We start from the raw sequence: 18412 nt of genomic DNA, 5'->3' as shown, positions 1-18412 counted from the left end.
TGTACAAAATTAATCACCTTATAAGACATTTTAACAACCTGTCACCGAGAACAAAAACGCGGAAGCTAAACATTCGCTCTTCGTACGCTCAGCTTAGTCTAGATTAGAAGCATTCTGCCTTTTTCCACTGTTATCCATTCAACAAAACGAACTCTTCAAATAGTACCGGTCTCATTAATTATAGCGATGATAGCGACTTTTACTCACACAATATTTTTTTAATGATTCAATTTCTTCCTCGAACTTGGCACAATGAACGCTGGTAGCCGAAGAGGTGACTTGCACATCCTGATAAACTATTATTGCGATGTCACAACACGTCCTTTGTGTGTGACAGAGACAGAGCCGAGTGGCATTAAGGGTAGCGCGGGGGGCTCTTGTGAGGCTCCACAAAGTCCTTAATTGAAGGAACGAAACGACTTCTCACTCGGATAATTGGCTACCTATTAACCGGTAGGTCGTGTGAATGAAACCTTGACGATCACGTCAATTTTGGTGTTTAGATACGATATTTGTTTATTAATTCAGGCTTAATCACCGGAACTCTTGGCGAATGAACAAATTACGAGCGGTCATTGCTTTGTGGGGAATTTGTCTTTGAGTAAAGAGCAAAGCGTAGATATCTAGAAATGTAAACGCCCGTATCTGGCTCAAAACGTGGGGCAGAAAAAGAAAATACTCGCAGTTATGAAGCTTTTGATTAGCTTGGCATATTGAACGACATGTCTACATAGTTTACAATAGTTCACACGAAAATAGAGACACAAAGGCGCATTCTTAGTCCAAAAAATACAATTAAAGGAGGAGATTTCAAAGTTAAATTTGAGAACTAATAATGAGTTTCATCATCTCTTCATTGAGAATGTATAATCTGCGAGATCCATTTTGGAAAAATCTCCTTTCCAACTTTGTTTTAATGGCATAGAAACCATATTTACATCTTTAAACATTTAGCTTTCATCTAAATTACAACTGTTATATATGTAATCTATGTAGACAGTATGTCAAATATGCAAAATTGGTACAAATTGTCGACATTAGGAATTTACGATATTTAAAATCTCATGTTTCGTGTTAACAATGGGTGTATGATCTATGTAATCTTTGTAAACAGCAGCATTAGCATTTTTAATAAGTTCAAACTTAAAAAAAAAGTATATACCGATGAACATGGGTGGGGATTATAAAGTAACTAAAGGAATATATAGAAAAAAATATTCGCTTTCACCCATTTCAACTATCTGGTGATTTTCCATATTAATCATCAGATCATTAATCTGATTTGCCAAAAAAAGTTTATTTTAATAATTTTGAAGAACTAAGTTTATCTGTTACAAACCGTATTAATAACACTTAATTGTAGTCTCATGTTTATTAATGAACTAAGTTGCATAATTTGATTATTATTAAAGAAGCTTTGAACTATAAAAGTGAACTGAAGTCATTAGCATAAATCTAGTACAAGGTGAGTTTCAACTTTATCGAAATATACAGGGTATCGTTAGCTGAGTGGCTATTAGAAATATTTAGAGACCCGCGAAAGCTAGAAAATCACAATTTGATATGCAGCCATTTGAGCCTAAGATCTACGGACTGAAAATATTTTCAAAATCAAGGCATTGCCGGGAGTATAAAAAATTAATAATACCTTTGTTATTTTAAATGAAAAAACTATGTTTTTTATTATTTTTTTTTAATTCCATATTTCATTTTAGGTCAACTTTACGTAACATACTTCTATCCTAAAATGTAAACGTTCGAAACTAAAAATTGTTTAATGTCAAAAATCTGCTATATAATGAAACTTTGTTATATTGTAACTAACAAAGATAGAACAACAAAATTTTGCCAGTAAAAAGTCAAAACACTGCGCTTCATTCCTCTCGATTTAAATGTTGATAACCATCTACAGGGTGGTGTGCAAAATAAATTGAACTAGGCCAATATAAAAATGATAAAAAGTCATTTCTTTCAAATGAGACACCCCATATTTTATTATAAGATTTAAAAAGTCATTTCATTCATGTAACATTTTCCTATTCTTACATAATTTTTTTTTCAGTCATTTGAGTTTTGACGAAATATATTTATGAACAGAAAAATGTTTGGAAACAAATTATGGACATTTTAAAGAATTATTAAAACAATTTGCTGACATGCAGTTAAAGATATTACAGCACCAAGCAAGTAAGTTTTGATTTTTTTTATTTTCAAATTTTATACTCAAATAACTAAAAAATGCTTATGTAAAAATAGAGAAATGTTACATGGCTGAATGCAGAATGAAATGGCTTTTTAACCCATGTAATAAAATATAGGGTGTTCCTTTTGAAAAAAAAAATAGTTTTTGGTATATTTTTCAGACCACTCTGTAGAGCGCAGTGTTTTGACTTTTTACTGGCTAAATTTCATTGTTCTACCTTTTTCAATGCCGCTATTACAGTTTTTTTATTCAGAAGATTTTTGCCAATTTTGACATAAAACAATTTCTATCTCTTAAAGTTGATATTTTAGATTCGAAGTATGTTAAATAAAGTTAACCTGAAATTCCACATGGAATTATTAAAAAAAAAAAAACAGTAATTCCAGTTAAAATAGCAAAGTCGTTAGCAATTTCCGATACTTCTGGAAGTGCTGCCATTTGAAAACATTTTCAATCATGTTCATATACTTCAATCTTGAGCTCAAATGGCTTCAAATTTCAATGTTCTAGCTTTTACAGCTCTTTAAATACTTCTAATGGGCAATCAGCTAAATCACCCTGTATAATATGAAAATTAGCGAACATTTATATATATATGGAACACTTTATCAGATCCCCATTTGCGACGGCTGTGATGGAAGTTCATAAATTAGAAGGCACTTAGTTAAAATCGGAGATTAACTATTACATGCAACACGTGTATTGCATGTGATGGTTATGTAAACATGTGCATGTAAACAAACAATACGTGTATGATCTATATAATCTATGTAAACAGCATGTCAAATATGCAAAATTAGTTAAATATTCCCGACATTGAGCATTTTGAATCTACGAGATTAATTTTTGTAATGTCCCGTGTTTAATTCTATTTTTCAGCTATGGGACCCCATTGATGATGGTATTGTGGTATGTCTCTCTAATTTTCACGTAAACTGTAAACCTACTGTAAAATATGAAAAACTGACTGTAAATGTGGCAACACTGTCACATTTAAACCCAAGAACTGGTGCGACTGGTTGCCTAACTTACAAGCGCCGCCTTGTTGTGAAGTCTCTTTTTGAGCTTTATTGCTGAGATGAACTCCAAAACTGATTAGCAGATTCATGACTTCCAGAATCGTATCTTTTGGAATGTTTATACTAAATTTGCTTCTGTCTATAAACAAGTTTAAATTCCGACCCCAAATAAATACGTAAAGGCATTATCTAATTTGGGGAAATCGTCTGTGTTGCGCCCCCACAGTTGAGCCCTAACAGAATTACCATTAACTAACTAGTCGAACCGTGTAGCTTTGTTTGCCCTTTCAGTTATGTCTCTTTGCGGGCGAGATGTGAGGGAGGTCTCTCCCTGCCAAAAGTGCACCAACTTTTGCTTATAGACTCACTTGAGGCCCGTAGGAATTTACCCATTACGTAATGATACTGCAGTTAATTATACCCACAGAGGGAAACGAAATATCCGAGACGCATTTATCATGTGAAAAATGCTATGTGACAGCTAAGGTGGTTTTTGTAATGTGATTCTTTTTTTCAAAGTCTAATAAGTTTTTTCCTATAGAGGTAACATTAGCGGAGCCCTGTAAGTGCAGCTGCCGCTGCCATTGACCAGGTTCTTAATGGATTCCCGAGTCGACACGAGTTTTGATAATTTAACCAATTTAAAAAATAATTATCATTTTGTTTTTCGTTGATGAACGTCGTTGAGTTTCGGGGAACAATGGACAACTGCAAAGTTGTTTGTCAAATTGATCAAAAATTTTGGTATTTAAATCGTCTCTGCGCCGATTAGCTTAAAGCTAAGATCCATTATAAACGATTGGAAATAAACAGTTTACCTCGTAAAACCATTTTCAAACAAAACATTTTATTCAGCGCAAATAAATCAAAAAGGGAACAGGATTCGTGCGAAATTTCGTCTCGTGTTGTTTAACGGGCGATGTGCTGTGTAATCCGGACCGTGGAAAGGAAGCGAATCAGCAGACGTTTTGCATATGAACGCCTGATGAATATTAAAGGGAGAAGTCGTCTACCCACCCCCATCTCCACCCCATTCGGAGCCGAAACTTTAGTTTACTTTATCCGCAAATTCAATTCAGCGATTCTCGAATCCCCCAACTTCTTAGTTAAATGATGGCATGTATTCGTAACGAGATGGAGCAAAATACAGGGTTCACTCGGGATGTTATGTAGATGATGCTGAATTTCTTATAGGGCGAATTGGAGGTGTCGAATACCACCTTAAATATGGAAATTGTCCAATTTTCTTGCGATACATTTTCCGATATTGATTTTCAAAGGCGACGGTTGGCAAGGAGAGGCGCAAAAATAATTTCGTTTTTTGCTACGCGAAATAAAGTTCCTGAGAATGATCACTCACCGATAAATGGCAACAGGGCATGGTTCTTTTGTTTCGACGTAATCAAGACCTGGCGGGCCGACAAAGTACTGCAACCGTTGCCAAACCTTCAAAACCCTCTTCCGCGTTGAGGAATTTCCTCTGCTAAACACACATCTCTCGGAACTCGTTTTGTCTAACTACAAACGCAGAGATATTAATTTCGAAATGCATATCATCGAGTTACACACCTAAATTTGTACCAAAACCGAATCCATCTCGTCGACTTTTCCTGATGAATGAAACATCCGGCCGCGGTTATGACAGCTCTTGATTGAGCCAAATGAACATCGCGAGGAAACAAATGCCCGTTTGCCGCCGGCTTTTGTTTATTTTCAGAGATTGTGCGGGTAAATTATCGTCCAATGAAATTTGATTCTTTGACATCACAACATGCTTAATACGGGCCCTTTTAGACCTGGTTACTTCAATCATTTGTCTGCGTTTCTTACAAAGAAAAAACTCCCAGAGTTAAAATTTTATTTCACTAATTAAGATCAGGGGGGGATGCTTTAGATCGTTGTCCACAAATCACTCGAATTGTCTACGCGGGGAGACGAGTTTCTTCGTATCTAAACAGTGTAAACTATCTGTGTAATCTATGTAGACATTCTACTAGACCCAACGGAATTCCTATATTGAGAATTTGAAACCTTTGAAATTGACTGTCTTCATTTTTAACTTTATCTTTTGGCTAAACATCTCTGTGTTTTCCCAACTAAATTTCTATCTAAACAATTCTTACATTATGCATGTAATCTAAACAGAATATCAGATGTGCAAAATTCCAAAACACATTCAGACTGAAATTTTTTTGGCATTTTTAATAAGTTTAATTCAGAAATTTCTAATTTGAGAAAGAAGTTTACGCCACCGGACGTGGGTAAGGAATATCAAGTAATAACAAATGTGAAAGAAAATATTCGGCCGATCACTAGTCTTCCAGTGGCGGTGCTAAATTTATCTACTTCGATTATTCGACACACATTTTTTAGCGATCGTGGGGAATTAAGTTTAGGAATTCCTAACGTAACAGAAAAACACCTACGCCACTGACAAGGGGTGAGGAATATGACGTAACTAAATGAGTATGTAGGAAAAATTCGGCTAACTAGCAGTCTTCCAGTGGCGGCACCAAATTTATTAATCCGGGTTATTAAACAATTTTTCTACTATTTAACATTTAATCATTTTTACCATTGCTGAATCGTGCTACTAGTACCTTCTCGCATCCTTATGATTATTGATAAATTAAGTTGCAAAATTCGATCATTTTTAAAGAAACTTGGACCTGCAAAAATTCACTAACGTCATAGGCGTAGTTTCAGCGCAAGATGGGTTCTAAATTTACCAAATACTACCATAGGAAAGTTACTACAGCAATTATATCTAGAATTTTTCATCTAATTTCCACTTGCGACGGCCCTGGTGTAAATCTATAAATTAATAGGTACTTAGCTGAAATCAAAGATTAACTATTACATGCAGTACGTGTATTGCATATAAATGAATAATACGTGTATTATCTATGTAGCCAACATAAAGTTTGTTCCTTTTTCGGATTTCCCTTTTGTGCGCTAATGTTTAACCCTGAATTGAGTTATCGAAATTAATATAATAATGGAGGAAACTTTACTCAACAATACTACATTAAAGTCATTACTGTAGGTGTATTCTGCAGGCAAATTTGTAAAAAAGGTCTTAATCAGATTTCCATATTTTCTGATTACTATTGTTAGCAGGGGGTGGGAAAACCGAGCCTTAACTATAATATTAGAGTGGCAGGATATCGGTCTAGAGTGTTGGTATGAATTTGACCCTAATTTTTCTGCAAAATCCTCCATATTTCGCATGCATCTACAGCGTGTTAAAATACACAAAAACGCTAAAAAATGTAGGAAATAATTCAGAAAATCAACTGAGTAACATTAATTGACTATAGCAGTTACTTACTTTACGTCATGTTGAACTCTCACTTGGAACACCATATAACTCTCATCGATAATTACGGGTTACATGTAACAGGTAATATTGCAACATTTCTTTGGAATTTCATGTAGTTAATTTGTTGATCTCCAGCTATTAACTACACCCCTGTAATGAATAATTAATTGAGAAATTTAATTTGAAATATATGAGAATTTCTAGGGAATCTTTCGAAGTTCTGGGGGCGAGATTTAAAATTCTATACGCCTCAAGAAGTTTGAAAAAAAAAAGAATTGCGACTTTTCGCCCTCCAAAAATCTCCTAAAAAACCAAAATATCTAGAATCATACATTAACATCCTCTTACTGTTGCACAACCTTTTCACCCCTCTATTTAATGCCAACTTTCTATAAGGGTTGATATCACAACCCACCCTTACAGGCAACCCGCACATAATCCTCGCAGCTCCATCTCGCGACCGGTAGACGCACTGAAAACCTCTCGGGGCGTTCCCTCTCCTCGTCCCCACCCATTCTCCCTTCCAGAGGCTTTTTTCGAAGGAGGAGACTTACTCCTGAAAAGAGGTGGGAGAGGATAATGGCTGCCGAGCTGTCAGACACCGAGACAGATAATAAGAGATATCTTATTATCCGCCAGCTTCTGGTTTATAGTAATGCCTCTAATTTGATCCCTGGGGAAACTATCTGCACTCGGGCGAGTAATTTCAGAAATACGATATTTTCGTGAAATTGTAGCGTATAGAGGAGACGGTAGATGCAGAGAGAGATTGGGGATTATGGATGTATGAAATAGGATCCAGTGACGTGTTGGATTTAATGCAATTTGTATTGTTTTGATAATGGAAGAATGCCTGCAAGGGAATGTTTCAAAATTTCTGAAAGTTTATGAGATATCAAGTGTTCCGCTTGACGAAATGAGATAAGAAAACGCAATGCTGATGAAGTACATTGAAAAATTTTACGTAAAGAATGTTTAAGTCAATGCACACTGAGTGGCGGGTTAACTCAGGTTAGCTCAGCATAGTCGAGAGTTAATTCAGGTTAAGTTGCAGGTTTCTATAGGTGGTAGATGATAGGTGTAGGTAACAATTATTTTACTTTTCGAGCCAGGTAACTCTTGTTTAATAATGTTGAAATAGCGTAAGCTCTTGAACAAAAATAATAATAGTTTATGTTCCTTCCTCTTTAATGAGAAGACCGCCAAAGCAGTTGTGCGATTAAGCCAACTGCTGAGTGGCCATTTTTGATGATAAAAAACGTTCTTTGGATAACCGACAAAAATGAGTTCAGTTCGGTATTAAACGTTTCAACGAAAACCTCTTGATTTTTTTGTTTTACCTTCATCACAATTCTCCACCCTTTCAGACCAAATAATCTCAACAAATAATTTAAAATATATTGTAAGTTAGTTCGGGTTAACTTGGAACGAGGAAATTTGCGCCAAATGTGACTTTCCATATGGTGTAATTTAGGGCCATTTATGAGATATTATTCTCTTCAAATTTCGTTGAATTTTAAAATTCGTTGAATGTAGGGTAGTTTTTGTTGCCCCCCTGTAGATTTTATCTTGAGGGTCTCAATCCATTTAATAACATATTTAGGTAGAGAATCTGAAATTATTTTCATAGTGGTATTACATGCTTTAATAAAAAATGTATGGTTTTCCACTTGGAAGTAAAAAAATAACTGCAGAAAATTAATGAAAATTTGATGATATTTTAGTTTTTTTTCAAAAATTTGCTTGATTTTGGGCGATTCTTGTATATCAGCAGAGAAATGCCTGCTTTTCCTTCTCCCATCGACTGGCGTTTTGAATAAACCGGTAGCTCTTACCGTTTTTGAGATGTCATTGATTAAAAAAAGCGGAAAATGTGCTAAAAATTGCTGTACTTAGAGGAAATTTTACTAGGAAAATGAGCCTCTATAAGACGTGATTTTACATTAAAAAAAATTCTAACTATATCTACGAAATAAGATCTGTAATGTAAAAAAAACTGATTTTTCTTTAAACTTTTGTACCATTTGAAAAAACTTTAAAATTTAATAGTTGACCTCTAGATCCTAAACAGACCTATTTTATTACACACGTATGATTCGGAGAAATGTTCATTCAGTAAGGCTGAAATGTAAAAGAAAAAAATCGGATCTAATTTTTAGTTTTCAGGAAAATTTTTAAAAATGTAAAAATTTTGAGTTAACTTTTCAGACCTGCAAAGGCATCTCTTTTAAATTTCTTTTCTGTGCCTATTAATTGTCCTTTTATATATGTATCAAAAATGTTTCAGAGTTATAAGCGAATGGAGACGAAGGCGAGAAGAACAGTTTTTCTAGCTAAAATTGCATTTTCTATACTGCCTTCACGGTTAATTGTCAGAAATGGGCTTTTTAGGATACAAAAAGGGTAGAGTACTCGGCCGACATAACACTGATGAAAATATTCAATTATTTTGAGGGTCAATAATGGAGTCTCTCTTCTATGAGCTTTCCAAAATCCACAAACCCTTTCTTTGCCTGAGGTCCATAGTTTTACAAATGCTGCTATTTAACAGCAAGTGTTTCGCTTCATCCACAAGTATTGAAAAGAAATCGCATTTGAAGAATCCCACATCCTGGAATCGTTACTATTAATATCGGATACCACTTATTACTCCTTTAATGGACACTTTTCTAAACAAGTTTTCAATTCGCCCATGGAAGCTACTTTGGTCACCAATTTGACTGGCTCAGTGTTGGTTTCCCTGAATTACATTTCCAGGGTCCCTTTTTAAAAAAGACCATGGATGGCATCATCATGGCTATTGCTGGTATAAAATTTGGTTGTTTATCATATTTTTGCAATACTTAACGGATATAACAGAGATATCCAATTTTCAGTTGAGAGGGAGGGCATTGTTCGGTGCCTTTTCTTGACACTTTGGTGATCAGATTTCCCACACAAAAAGTAATTCTTAATTGGCGCCAAAAACCAACTCCAGTAGGTATTGAAATTTCATGGTTCGAATCTTTTGCTTTTAAAGAATGTAGTGGAAAATCTGCTCCACTTTCAGACCTACAACACCTTAGACGGACTTTATTGCTTAACTTCTTCCCTCCTGAACTCTTTAACACGTTGCTTTAACTGCTTGCAAATACTCCTCAGAGTTAATCTCCTCGAGAGTACCTTACACCACGAGACCGGAGAAGAGAATTAGATAAATTTTATGGAAAAACAAAGAGTCGTAGTGAGCCCTCCTGGCACACCTGCACACATTAGGGTAAAATGCTTCTTTTTCCCTATTTAAAAGAAACTTATAACATCGTATTTTTCGCAACATACCTGACTGATAAAACTAAATTGAAGAAGTATAAATGTATGAGTGATCTGAGCAGCAGCCTCAAGACGAACAACACTATGAAGTCATGAGGTTGGTAATTGCATCTCGTGCTTTATGATCCTGTGTAAGCGTGTTAAACATCTATAGTTCCCCAGCGCAAAAGTACTTCTCATAATAGTGACTGCAGATTGGGCAAATCGGACAGTTCACTTACACTACATGCGTTGGACACAGGTCATTACGTCAACATTGACGACGCTCTCATTCTGCAGAAAAAATCAAGCCATAACAAGAAGGGTTTTCTTGGAGGTTATGGAGATTGCCATCCAGAATAACTTGATTAACGAGTAACCAGACAGAGAAGAACTTAATGACATAGACATCAATCTCATAAGAAAATGCTGGCACAGACATGAAGAGAGACAGAATAGCACGACCAGCAATTCACTTGATAAATCCCGGTTTTTCTAAATCCCCATCATAACACCTCTCCGGACTTTTTTCTTAAAAATATGTGGTGCACGTAATTTAGTTCAGGTGCTAATTGTTAGTACCTGTTTTACGTTATTAATAATTAGTTCATTATAGGTGTATTATAATCTGGTTGTTGTCATAGGTAGGTCTGGCAAACCACCAATTATTATTATTTTTTAGAGTATTTTGTGAATAGTTACTTTTTGTCAAATTAGTTTATTTAAGTAGTTGTCAAGATTAAAATAAAAGAGTTCCTTACAACATTCGCGATCATCAACATCTTTTAACCACACAAGGACAATTGGTGACCCCGATTCCGAACTCAACGCATCAACCCTCTAGAACACAAGCTATCTCATCCAATCATGCCACGTTCTAGAACCATCCAGCCAGAAGCTAACGTCATCGAGCCCTCTATGGATCAAGAAGCTAGAATCTTCATTAAAGCTCCACCATTTAGTAGAACAGATCCAGAATTGTGGTTTTCTCAATTGGAATCACAATTTTTTATCAACGGAGTGACTTCAGACGACTTGAAATTCCACACTACTATCGGAATTATGGACACAGAAAGTTTGATTTATGTTAGAGATCTAGTTATTAAACCTCCCATGATCAACAAGTTCCAAACCCTTCGTCGAAAGGTATTGGATGCCCTAGTAGAATCACAAGAAAAAAAGTATAAGAAACTTTTTTCGCAACTCCAACTCGGAGGCAAAAAGCCTTCCATACTTCTATCCGAAATGAACAGTTTGGGAGGCTCTTCACTTCAAGAAGAGATGTTGAAAACCCTTTGGATGCAGAGATTACCTCACAATATGCAGACCATTTTAACGGCATGTTCCTTGCCATTATCAAAAGTGGCGAATATAGCCGATAAAATTGCTGATGTAGAGTTTTCCCAAGTTTCCCAAATCAGATCAGAGGTATGCACAAGCAGTCCCAATGAAATCAACAAAAATACATCTTCAGAAGAATTCAAACACATCACTAAACGTTTGGATAAATTAGAGAGGCAAATCAGATCCCATTCAAAATTAAGATCTTCTAAATTTCGACGCAATTCACCCAGCAGAGATCTTCAAAATTCTTCATGGTGCTGGTACCATCAAAATTACCAAGAAAAATAGTGATTTAGAACTATGGTATCAAATTTCTAGGGATTATTCAGTGCAACAATAGAAGACGTATAACATCTCCGGAAATGTTTCCCTAAAGCGCTACAACGTTATGATGCTTTGAAACAGTTATGTGCAGAAATGTATTTTATCGAGTTTTAGTACGTTTTATTTTATTTTGTTTAAACAAGATAACACTACAGTAATAGTTCAAAATGTTGCTCTTGAACTTCGTCAGTTCGGACAACATTGGATCGGCAGAGGTGGTCCAGTTCTGTGGCCCCCTAGGTTACCTGATCTAACACGTTTAGATTTTTTTCTGTATAGACATATAAAGTCTCTGGTTTAGGAAACGTCAGTAAAAACAGAGCAAGGCTTGATTGCGCGAATTACTACAGCATTTGAAGTCGTTCAAAATTATTATAAATTTTTAGCCAAGTCCATAGAAACCATAAGTCGTTTAAAAGGATTACATGAAAGTGTCTCTCCTCATTAGTAAAGAGATATCTATCTCCCATTTACAAAAGACATTAGCAGTAAGTATCATAATAATAACAATAACGAAAGCCCTTTTTTCTGTCTACTGACTTTTCTGTGGTTCTGAAAGAGGCAATTAAAAATTACTGAGAGCTTGGTTCGGTTGGAATTTCTCTTTGTTCTTAAACCCAGACTGCCCACCTCAGAAAATCATCTTTACTACTACATTTTCCGCTCCTGATAGCACATGGCTTGAGTGTTGTGAGTAAAGTTGGTTTTCCGTATTAAAAAGTTTGTATATTCTCTAGAAATTTATAATAAAACAAAAGAAGCGCAATTTAATGAAAAATGGTCATATTATTGCTTCAAAACCAGTGGCGTATCAGCCGAGTTTTCCAAAATATTTTGAAAAATGTTTTTCTGAAGTCGTAAGCAAATGTTTTAAGGTGGTTCCGGGATTCAAAACAAAGAATTTCGCCACAGCTTTTTTCACAGAGCTGCAATTTCAAGTATACATTTTAGCATAAGAAATTGCTTTTATTTTTCCTTGAAAAAATAGCATATTTGCCAAATTTAAGTTTTCCAAGATTTTTGAGGTGGATTCGTCAAAAAAAATCATCATAACGTCACTGCTTTTTGTCTAGGATTAGTTTTAAGTGTCAAATTTATCGTGAAAAACTTGTGGTTTAGAGGATAGAAAACCAGAGGTGTGTCAACCAACTTTACCAAGGTATTACCACTATTTTCCAAAAGTTATTTTAAGCAACAATTTTGATCTATTTCGGAATTCATATCTATACATAACACCAGTGCTTTTTACGTGAATTGTAGCTTCAATTAATTATTCGAAGTTGCCTCGAAATTAGAGGCAAAGCACCGAAAGCCTTAAAAATATTTTAGGGAGTATTTTTCTGAAGTGTTGTAAGCAAAAATTTTCATCGATTTCCCGGTTCAAAACTATAAGGTGCGCCACTGCTCTTTGCGTGCAATTTTATCTTCCAGTGTAAATTCTAGTGTGAAAGCTTGATCATGCGGTCGTTTAAAAACCAATGGCAGTAACGTTTTTAAAGATATTCTAAAACATATTTTTCTTAAAGTGTTATCAGCAACTATTTAAGATTGATTTCAGGATTCAATACAATGAGCTCCGCCACTGGTTTTTGTGCAGAATGGTGTTGCAGTTAGTGAAGTTCATCATCAGTCAAGGTTCCTAAGATATTCTGAGAGACATCTTCCAGAAGTTGCTTCAAAAATATTTAAAAATTCATGAAAAACTGAGTAACTTCTATATTAAACTTTTTTTTCTAAACCTTAGAGTTTTTGAGATAAAGTTAGGGACCATCTTACGTGGGCCATCCTGAACATACATACATCAAGATTTAATTTTTGGCCTGTAGCTCCTAAACTGGATCACTTTGGTATGAACACACCATCTAGGGGAATGCGAGGCTTCACTAGACCTGCGATTTGACCAAAAAAAATGGATTAAGTTGCGAGAAAAATTGGGAAATGTGTTAAAAACCTTTGGGTAAATTTGGAAGTCGCTAATTCCCCTGCTGTTAGAGATAGAGACTTTCGTGAGGCACCGTTATTTAACCCTATTTATGTATGTACTTTAAAATGTCCTATTATATGATTATAGAAGGTTCGTTGTTTTGAGTTATATAAGCGCAAAGCTGATACGGCACTCTTTTGCTCGAAATTGGGGGTTTCAGAGGAACTTTGATAGCAGATAACTATTGCCAGGTCTGACTGGATAAGAAACGGGATTTACATCACCTTCAAGGTGATTAAAAAAATAGGAATTCGACGTTCCAGGCGGGCGGAGATTTTAACTGCAGCACATTCGTTCAACACCAGTTTTAATTGACATTCGCCATTGTCAAGAAAACGCGACGGTCGCTTCGGACGTGTATATGGAAAAAATGGAAAATCTTCGAAAACTCCCCCTTATTTTCATTCCATTTTAAAGGAAAACAGACAAAAAAACAATTTCCTTGTTCAGCCAATAGAAATCGAGCGTCTTCATTTCTGATTTGCCATTCCAACATTTCCAATGGGGTAACGTGATATTGAAACTTTGCCGGATTCCCTTGGGTCACGTACCCTGGACCGGACACAATTCCAGCTGCAACTGTCTAGAATACTCTGTTGAATTGCATTTGAAATTTGACTGCAATTAAGGCGGAATTATTCGGTGAATGCGAAACATGAAAAAAATGTCTTTCGCTCTGTAATTACTATGTACAATGGGCAATCCTCGAGTGGATATTTATGAGCATAACAGATAATATCGAATTTCTTTGGAAAAGACTGGGAGCTCGACCGTCATCATCCATTTTGACAACAATGAAATGCCTGTCTCAAGTGGATTGGACGCCATTTAACAATAGGGGAGCGATATTACATGGTTTTTAGATACATTATCTTTCTTATTATTGTAATGGGTGTTTGGTGTTGTTCTTTTGGGGCCCTATCGCGTCTATCGATCTCTCATTTGGTGCCCTTCACATATTTTAATAAATACCCACACAAGAGCGGACGAGTATTATTCACAAATTGGCTTAACTCCTGGCTCACGCGCATGTTGCATTCTTCTGCTGACTCATTCCTAATAACGAGATGTGATCATGATCATTTTTGTTTGCCTTCATGTGGTCCGTTATTAACTCGAGTCACTGCCGAGTGTTTACTCATGGTTACATTTGTTTGTTTTTCCTTGTCTTTCCATCAGCACTATTATTATCTAACGACGCATTTTATAAACGAAGGAGGATGCCTGGCGTATTCCAACACCGTGCAGAATCATTAGTGATTTGCTTCATCAACTCATAATGGAAATGCTTGAAGTAATCTCGAAAGCCCTTTGGTTTTGTTATTTCTTAAAGGGGTACCTCGAAAACGCGCGAAGATGGCTTCTTAGCTTCAGCACTACTCTCGGCGTTGCCACATTCCTCATAATGTCTAACTGTCTAATGATGTCACATGCGGCAACACCGCAAGAAGTGCGACATATTTACTATCAAATTATGAACGTGCAAGATTGAGTTCCCTTATTTCGTCAACAAACCGCAGCAATAGTTGAAATTGAACACTTCAGGTCAATGGAATGATTATATGGCATTCAATTTTGAACTCGTCTTAATTACTAAATTATCTCACTAGCAATTTTGAAAATATGGGAACCAAAAATGTCGAAAAACCAGAGTGCGGGCTGGTAGTGAAAGAGGAGAATCTGGCCCTTATTGACCAATACTTCAACAACCGTAAAGGCCTAGGGCCGTCCTTTGATAATATGAAGGGCGTGACCATTGATGACTCCACGCCATTCCTCATAGAATATGAATTAGTTGTGAGTATATTGTTTAAGGGAAAAAAATCTCAAGAAGATCCATGAGAAGTCAGAGGTCCGACGGAATATGCCATAAGACGGTAGGCGATTGCAATAGCTCCTAAATTAAAAAATCGCAATGTCCGAAGGAGACATGCTATTGAGGCCCAATTTGCATTGAATTTTAGCCAAAAGACTCCGATTTAAAACGAAATATAAACTGAAAAGAACTGTAAAAGTCGATTAAAACAATTCAGCTCCAAAGCTCACGTTACTTATTTCTCTTCCATCCAGGAAGGTAAAAAAAGTCTTCAAAATCCTCAGTAGCTGTAGCAAACTGAACATCCCTCACTACTCCTAAAGAGGAGAATACTTGGCGAATGGGTAACAAGATGAAAACTACAAAAAATACATATTATTCAAACTCTCCACAAAGTTCCCAGATTTGAGGACACGACCTTCTCCTCTAGGACTTTGCCTTTGGGGGCTCTATGTAGTTTATTCAGTAATTTGATTGAAATGCGTACAAGTCCGTCCAAACACATAGAAGACTCGTTCCAGTTGACAAGTCTGGACTGGCGGCCTGGCATGGGATTCTCAGGATTATGTTCTATACAGGACAATTCAAAAATGTTCCACTTCAGGGGTGTATTCTACACATTAATGTAAGACAAAATTTTAAATACATTTTTTTTCTAAATCGCCCCTTAAGAAAGTTATAATCATTTAAAGATGGGACCGGTAAGGTGTTTTTTTAAATAATCAGTAGCGTGATGTTTTTTTGGGGAGAGGGGCGGCACATATACTTAATTTTTGATCAAACTTTTCTGTAATATAAAATTTTGGCACGAAAAGGCCGTATTCGTAAAAGCGACTTTTTTTTTATCTTAAAGACACTCTTTCTCAAATTCGTTTCAACTAACCGTTTTCCAGAAAAACGCGATTAAAAAAAATCCAATTTGCCAATATAAAACTTAAATAACAATATTAACAAAATTAATGAAAAATCAAAAAGGTAAAAGGTAAATTTAAGTCAATTTGAGGAAGAGTACTTTTTATTACAAAAAAGGTTACTTCTTATGGTCTTTTTGTGTCAAAATTTTATATTACAAAAGTTATATAAAAAAATAAGCCTCAAAAAAAACGTCACGTCACTGATTATTTAAAATTATTTAAAAAATACTCCAGATCCAATTTTCTGGCTATCTACCAAATTTCAACGCTTACATTCATCAAATAGAGTCAAGAAACCACTTTACCGGCCCCATTTTTAAATGGCCATAATTTCCTTAAGAAATTATTTAAAAAAAGGTATTTGAAATATTATCTTATATTGATGTGTAGAATACGCCCCTGAAATAGCGGTCCACAGTTTTGAATCACCCAGTATAACTCATTTAATTCCTCTTAATCCAGTAAGATTGGGTTTTTCAGAACATTCCACAGTGGACTATGAGCTTAGTAAAAAAATGCCGAAAAATGTCGATTTTTGCTGTTTTTGAGCCTATTACTACCAAGGCACGAGCGTAAATACCAAAGAATTAAGGCCAATTGGATGATTTTACCATATCGCTGAAACTGGAACGATACTTGTGTTTGAAGTCAGTGTTTTATGAATTTATATATATATGATTTTCTTATTTTTCTATTCTTCGCCTTTTACATCCCCTACGGGCCCGAAGGCGCCAAGAAACCAAGAACCAGGTTCAGGAATGCGGGAAGAAACCGAACCGGAAATCTGGAAGCAAACTACATTTGACCGACCTGAGTTCCTTCAGCTTTTCCCCACTAAATTTCCTCTCGCCAGTAATTGTTCTGGTTTCAATAAACTGATTTTTCCAGCAATTTTCCTTCACTGGATCCATCCCTGCATTCAACCCTGGGGACGGCCTATTTCATCCCCATTCTCGGGGTCCAATTTAGTGTATGTCATCGAGAAACGTGACTCAACTGCGAATTCTACTCAAGAGGAAATTGTTTTATATCACTTGGCAGCCATGCTCACAGCAACCGATTTACATTTTTCCTGGCTGGAATATCGTTATATAGGGGTGCCGATAATGGGATATGCTAAAGCCCTGGATAGAATCTGGAAGACAAAAAAAAATCTCAAGGAACGAAATTACAAATTTAACACACCCCTTCGGGGTATTAACACAATGCGAACAAAAATCGGAAATTCGGCATGTGGTCCCCTTCATCCCTACGAGTCAAGGGCGTGGTCCCCTCGACTGATTGGCCCCAGAAGGGAGGGTGTCTTTGGCACAACGGGTCGTATTGCGCTACCCCTCGTTAAGTCCACATGTTATACTTTCAATTTATACTCCAATTATATAGCGAAATGGGGCGCAGCGCCATTGTAGTCCCCGTAATATTGATCACCCTCCGTTAAGACTAATGTTATTATCGTTGAATATCATGCCGGAAGAGTCGAGAGTGAATCGTTGACTCTCTGATGAGAGCGGTTTGAATTGGAGTGAGACACGAGGGTTGTAGCTATATGGGGAGATTGATGATGAAATAGGCATTTCTGACGGTTTTACTAGGTATTTTGGGGAAAAGTCTAAGAAAAAAGTCCAAACAAATCGAAGAATTTCGAGATGCTCCACCTTCGTTTGTACGGGGTGAGTCGTAAGAAACTGCACATACTTCTACCCTGGAGCAAGATTGCTAAGAGGAATATCGAATGAACATGAAGAGTTTTACACATTTCGTCGAAAAATGCTTTTGGCTGCAAGTTTGTGATGCCAGTTTGCATTTTTTCATGTTCTAGTGAAAGACTACACTGTTGTCCATGAGTAAGATAGTGTATTCAGAGTTCGAAAAATCCAGGGTCGTCTGTAAAAAATTTACTACGTTTTTTCCAGACCCAAAGCAATCGCCCTGTATAGGAATTTTCGAAAAAGCGCTATGCACGCCAAACTAAAAGTCTCGCACGTCATCAAAGTTCTATGTCGAGCTGCCCTACGCTGTTGCCACACTTCCGAACAAATCTTTGAGACGACGTACATAAGTTATATTTTACTAAACGAATGTTGTAGGTTTTGGTTGGTGGGAATTAGTGATTCAAAATTCTTGGATTTTTGGGCTTTATTGCTGTGATGTTAACAGGTTGAAAGTTTGAGCGAATCTGACGAATCTCACACGGAAAA

General features: G+C 36.1%; 3 protein-coding genes across 3 annotated transcripts in view; 2 read left to right on the top strand and 1 right to left on the bottom strand.

Annotated features, from left to right (window-relative positions):
- The window catches only part of LOC136420165 (F-box only protein 6-like), a 132222-nt gene that overhangs the window by 96422 nt on the left and 17388 nt on the right, over window positions 1-18412 (bottom strand). The window lies entirely within an intron of this gene.
- in (protein inturned) overlaps window positions 1-18412 on the top strand; it is a 133122-nt gene that overhangs the window by 98916 nt on the left and 15794 nt on the right. The window lies entirely within an intron of this gene.
- On the top strand, window positions 10700-11464 carry LOC136419740 (uncharacterized). The gene has a single exon (XM_066406271.1). The coding sequence runs from the start codon at window positions 10700-10702 to the stop codon at window positions 11462-11464; it is 765 nt and encodes a 254-aa protein (XP_066262368.1).

The sequence above is a fragment of the Euwallacea similis genome, chromosome 3 (assembly GCF_039881205.1).
Source record: "Euwallacea similis isolate ESF13 chromosome 3, ESF131.1, whole genome shotgun sequence".
NCBI lineage: Eukaryota > Metazoa > Arthropoda > Insecta > Coleoptera > Curculionidae > Euwallacea > Euwallacea similis.
Note: the sequence above shows the minus strand (reverse complement) of the source record. Positions and strands in the feature narration are given on the sequence as shown.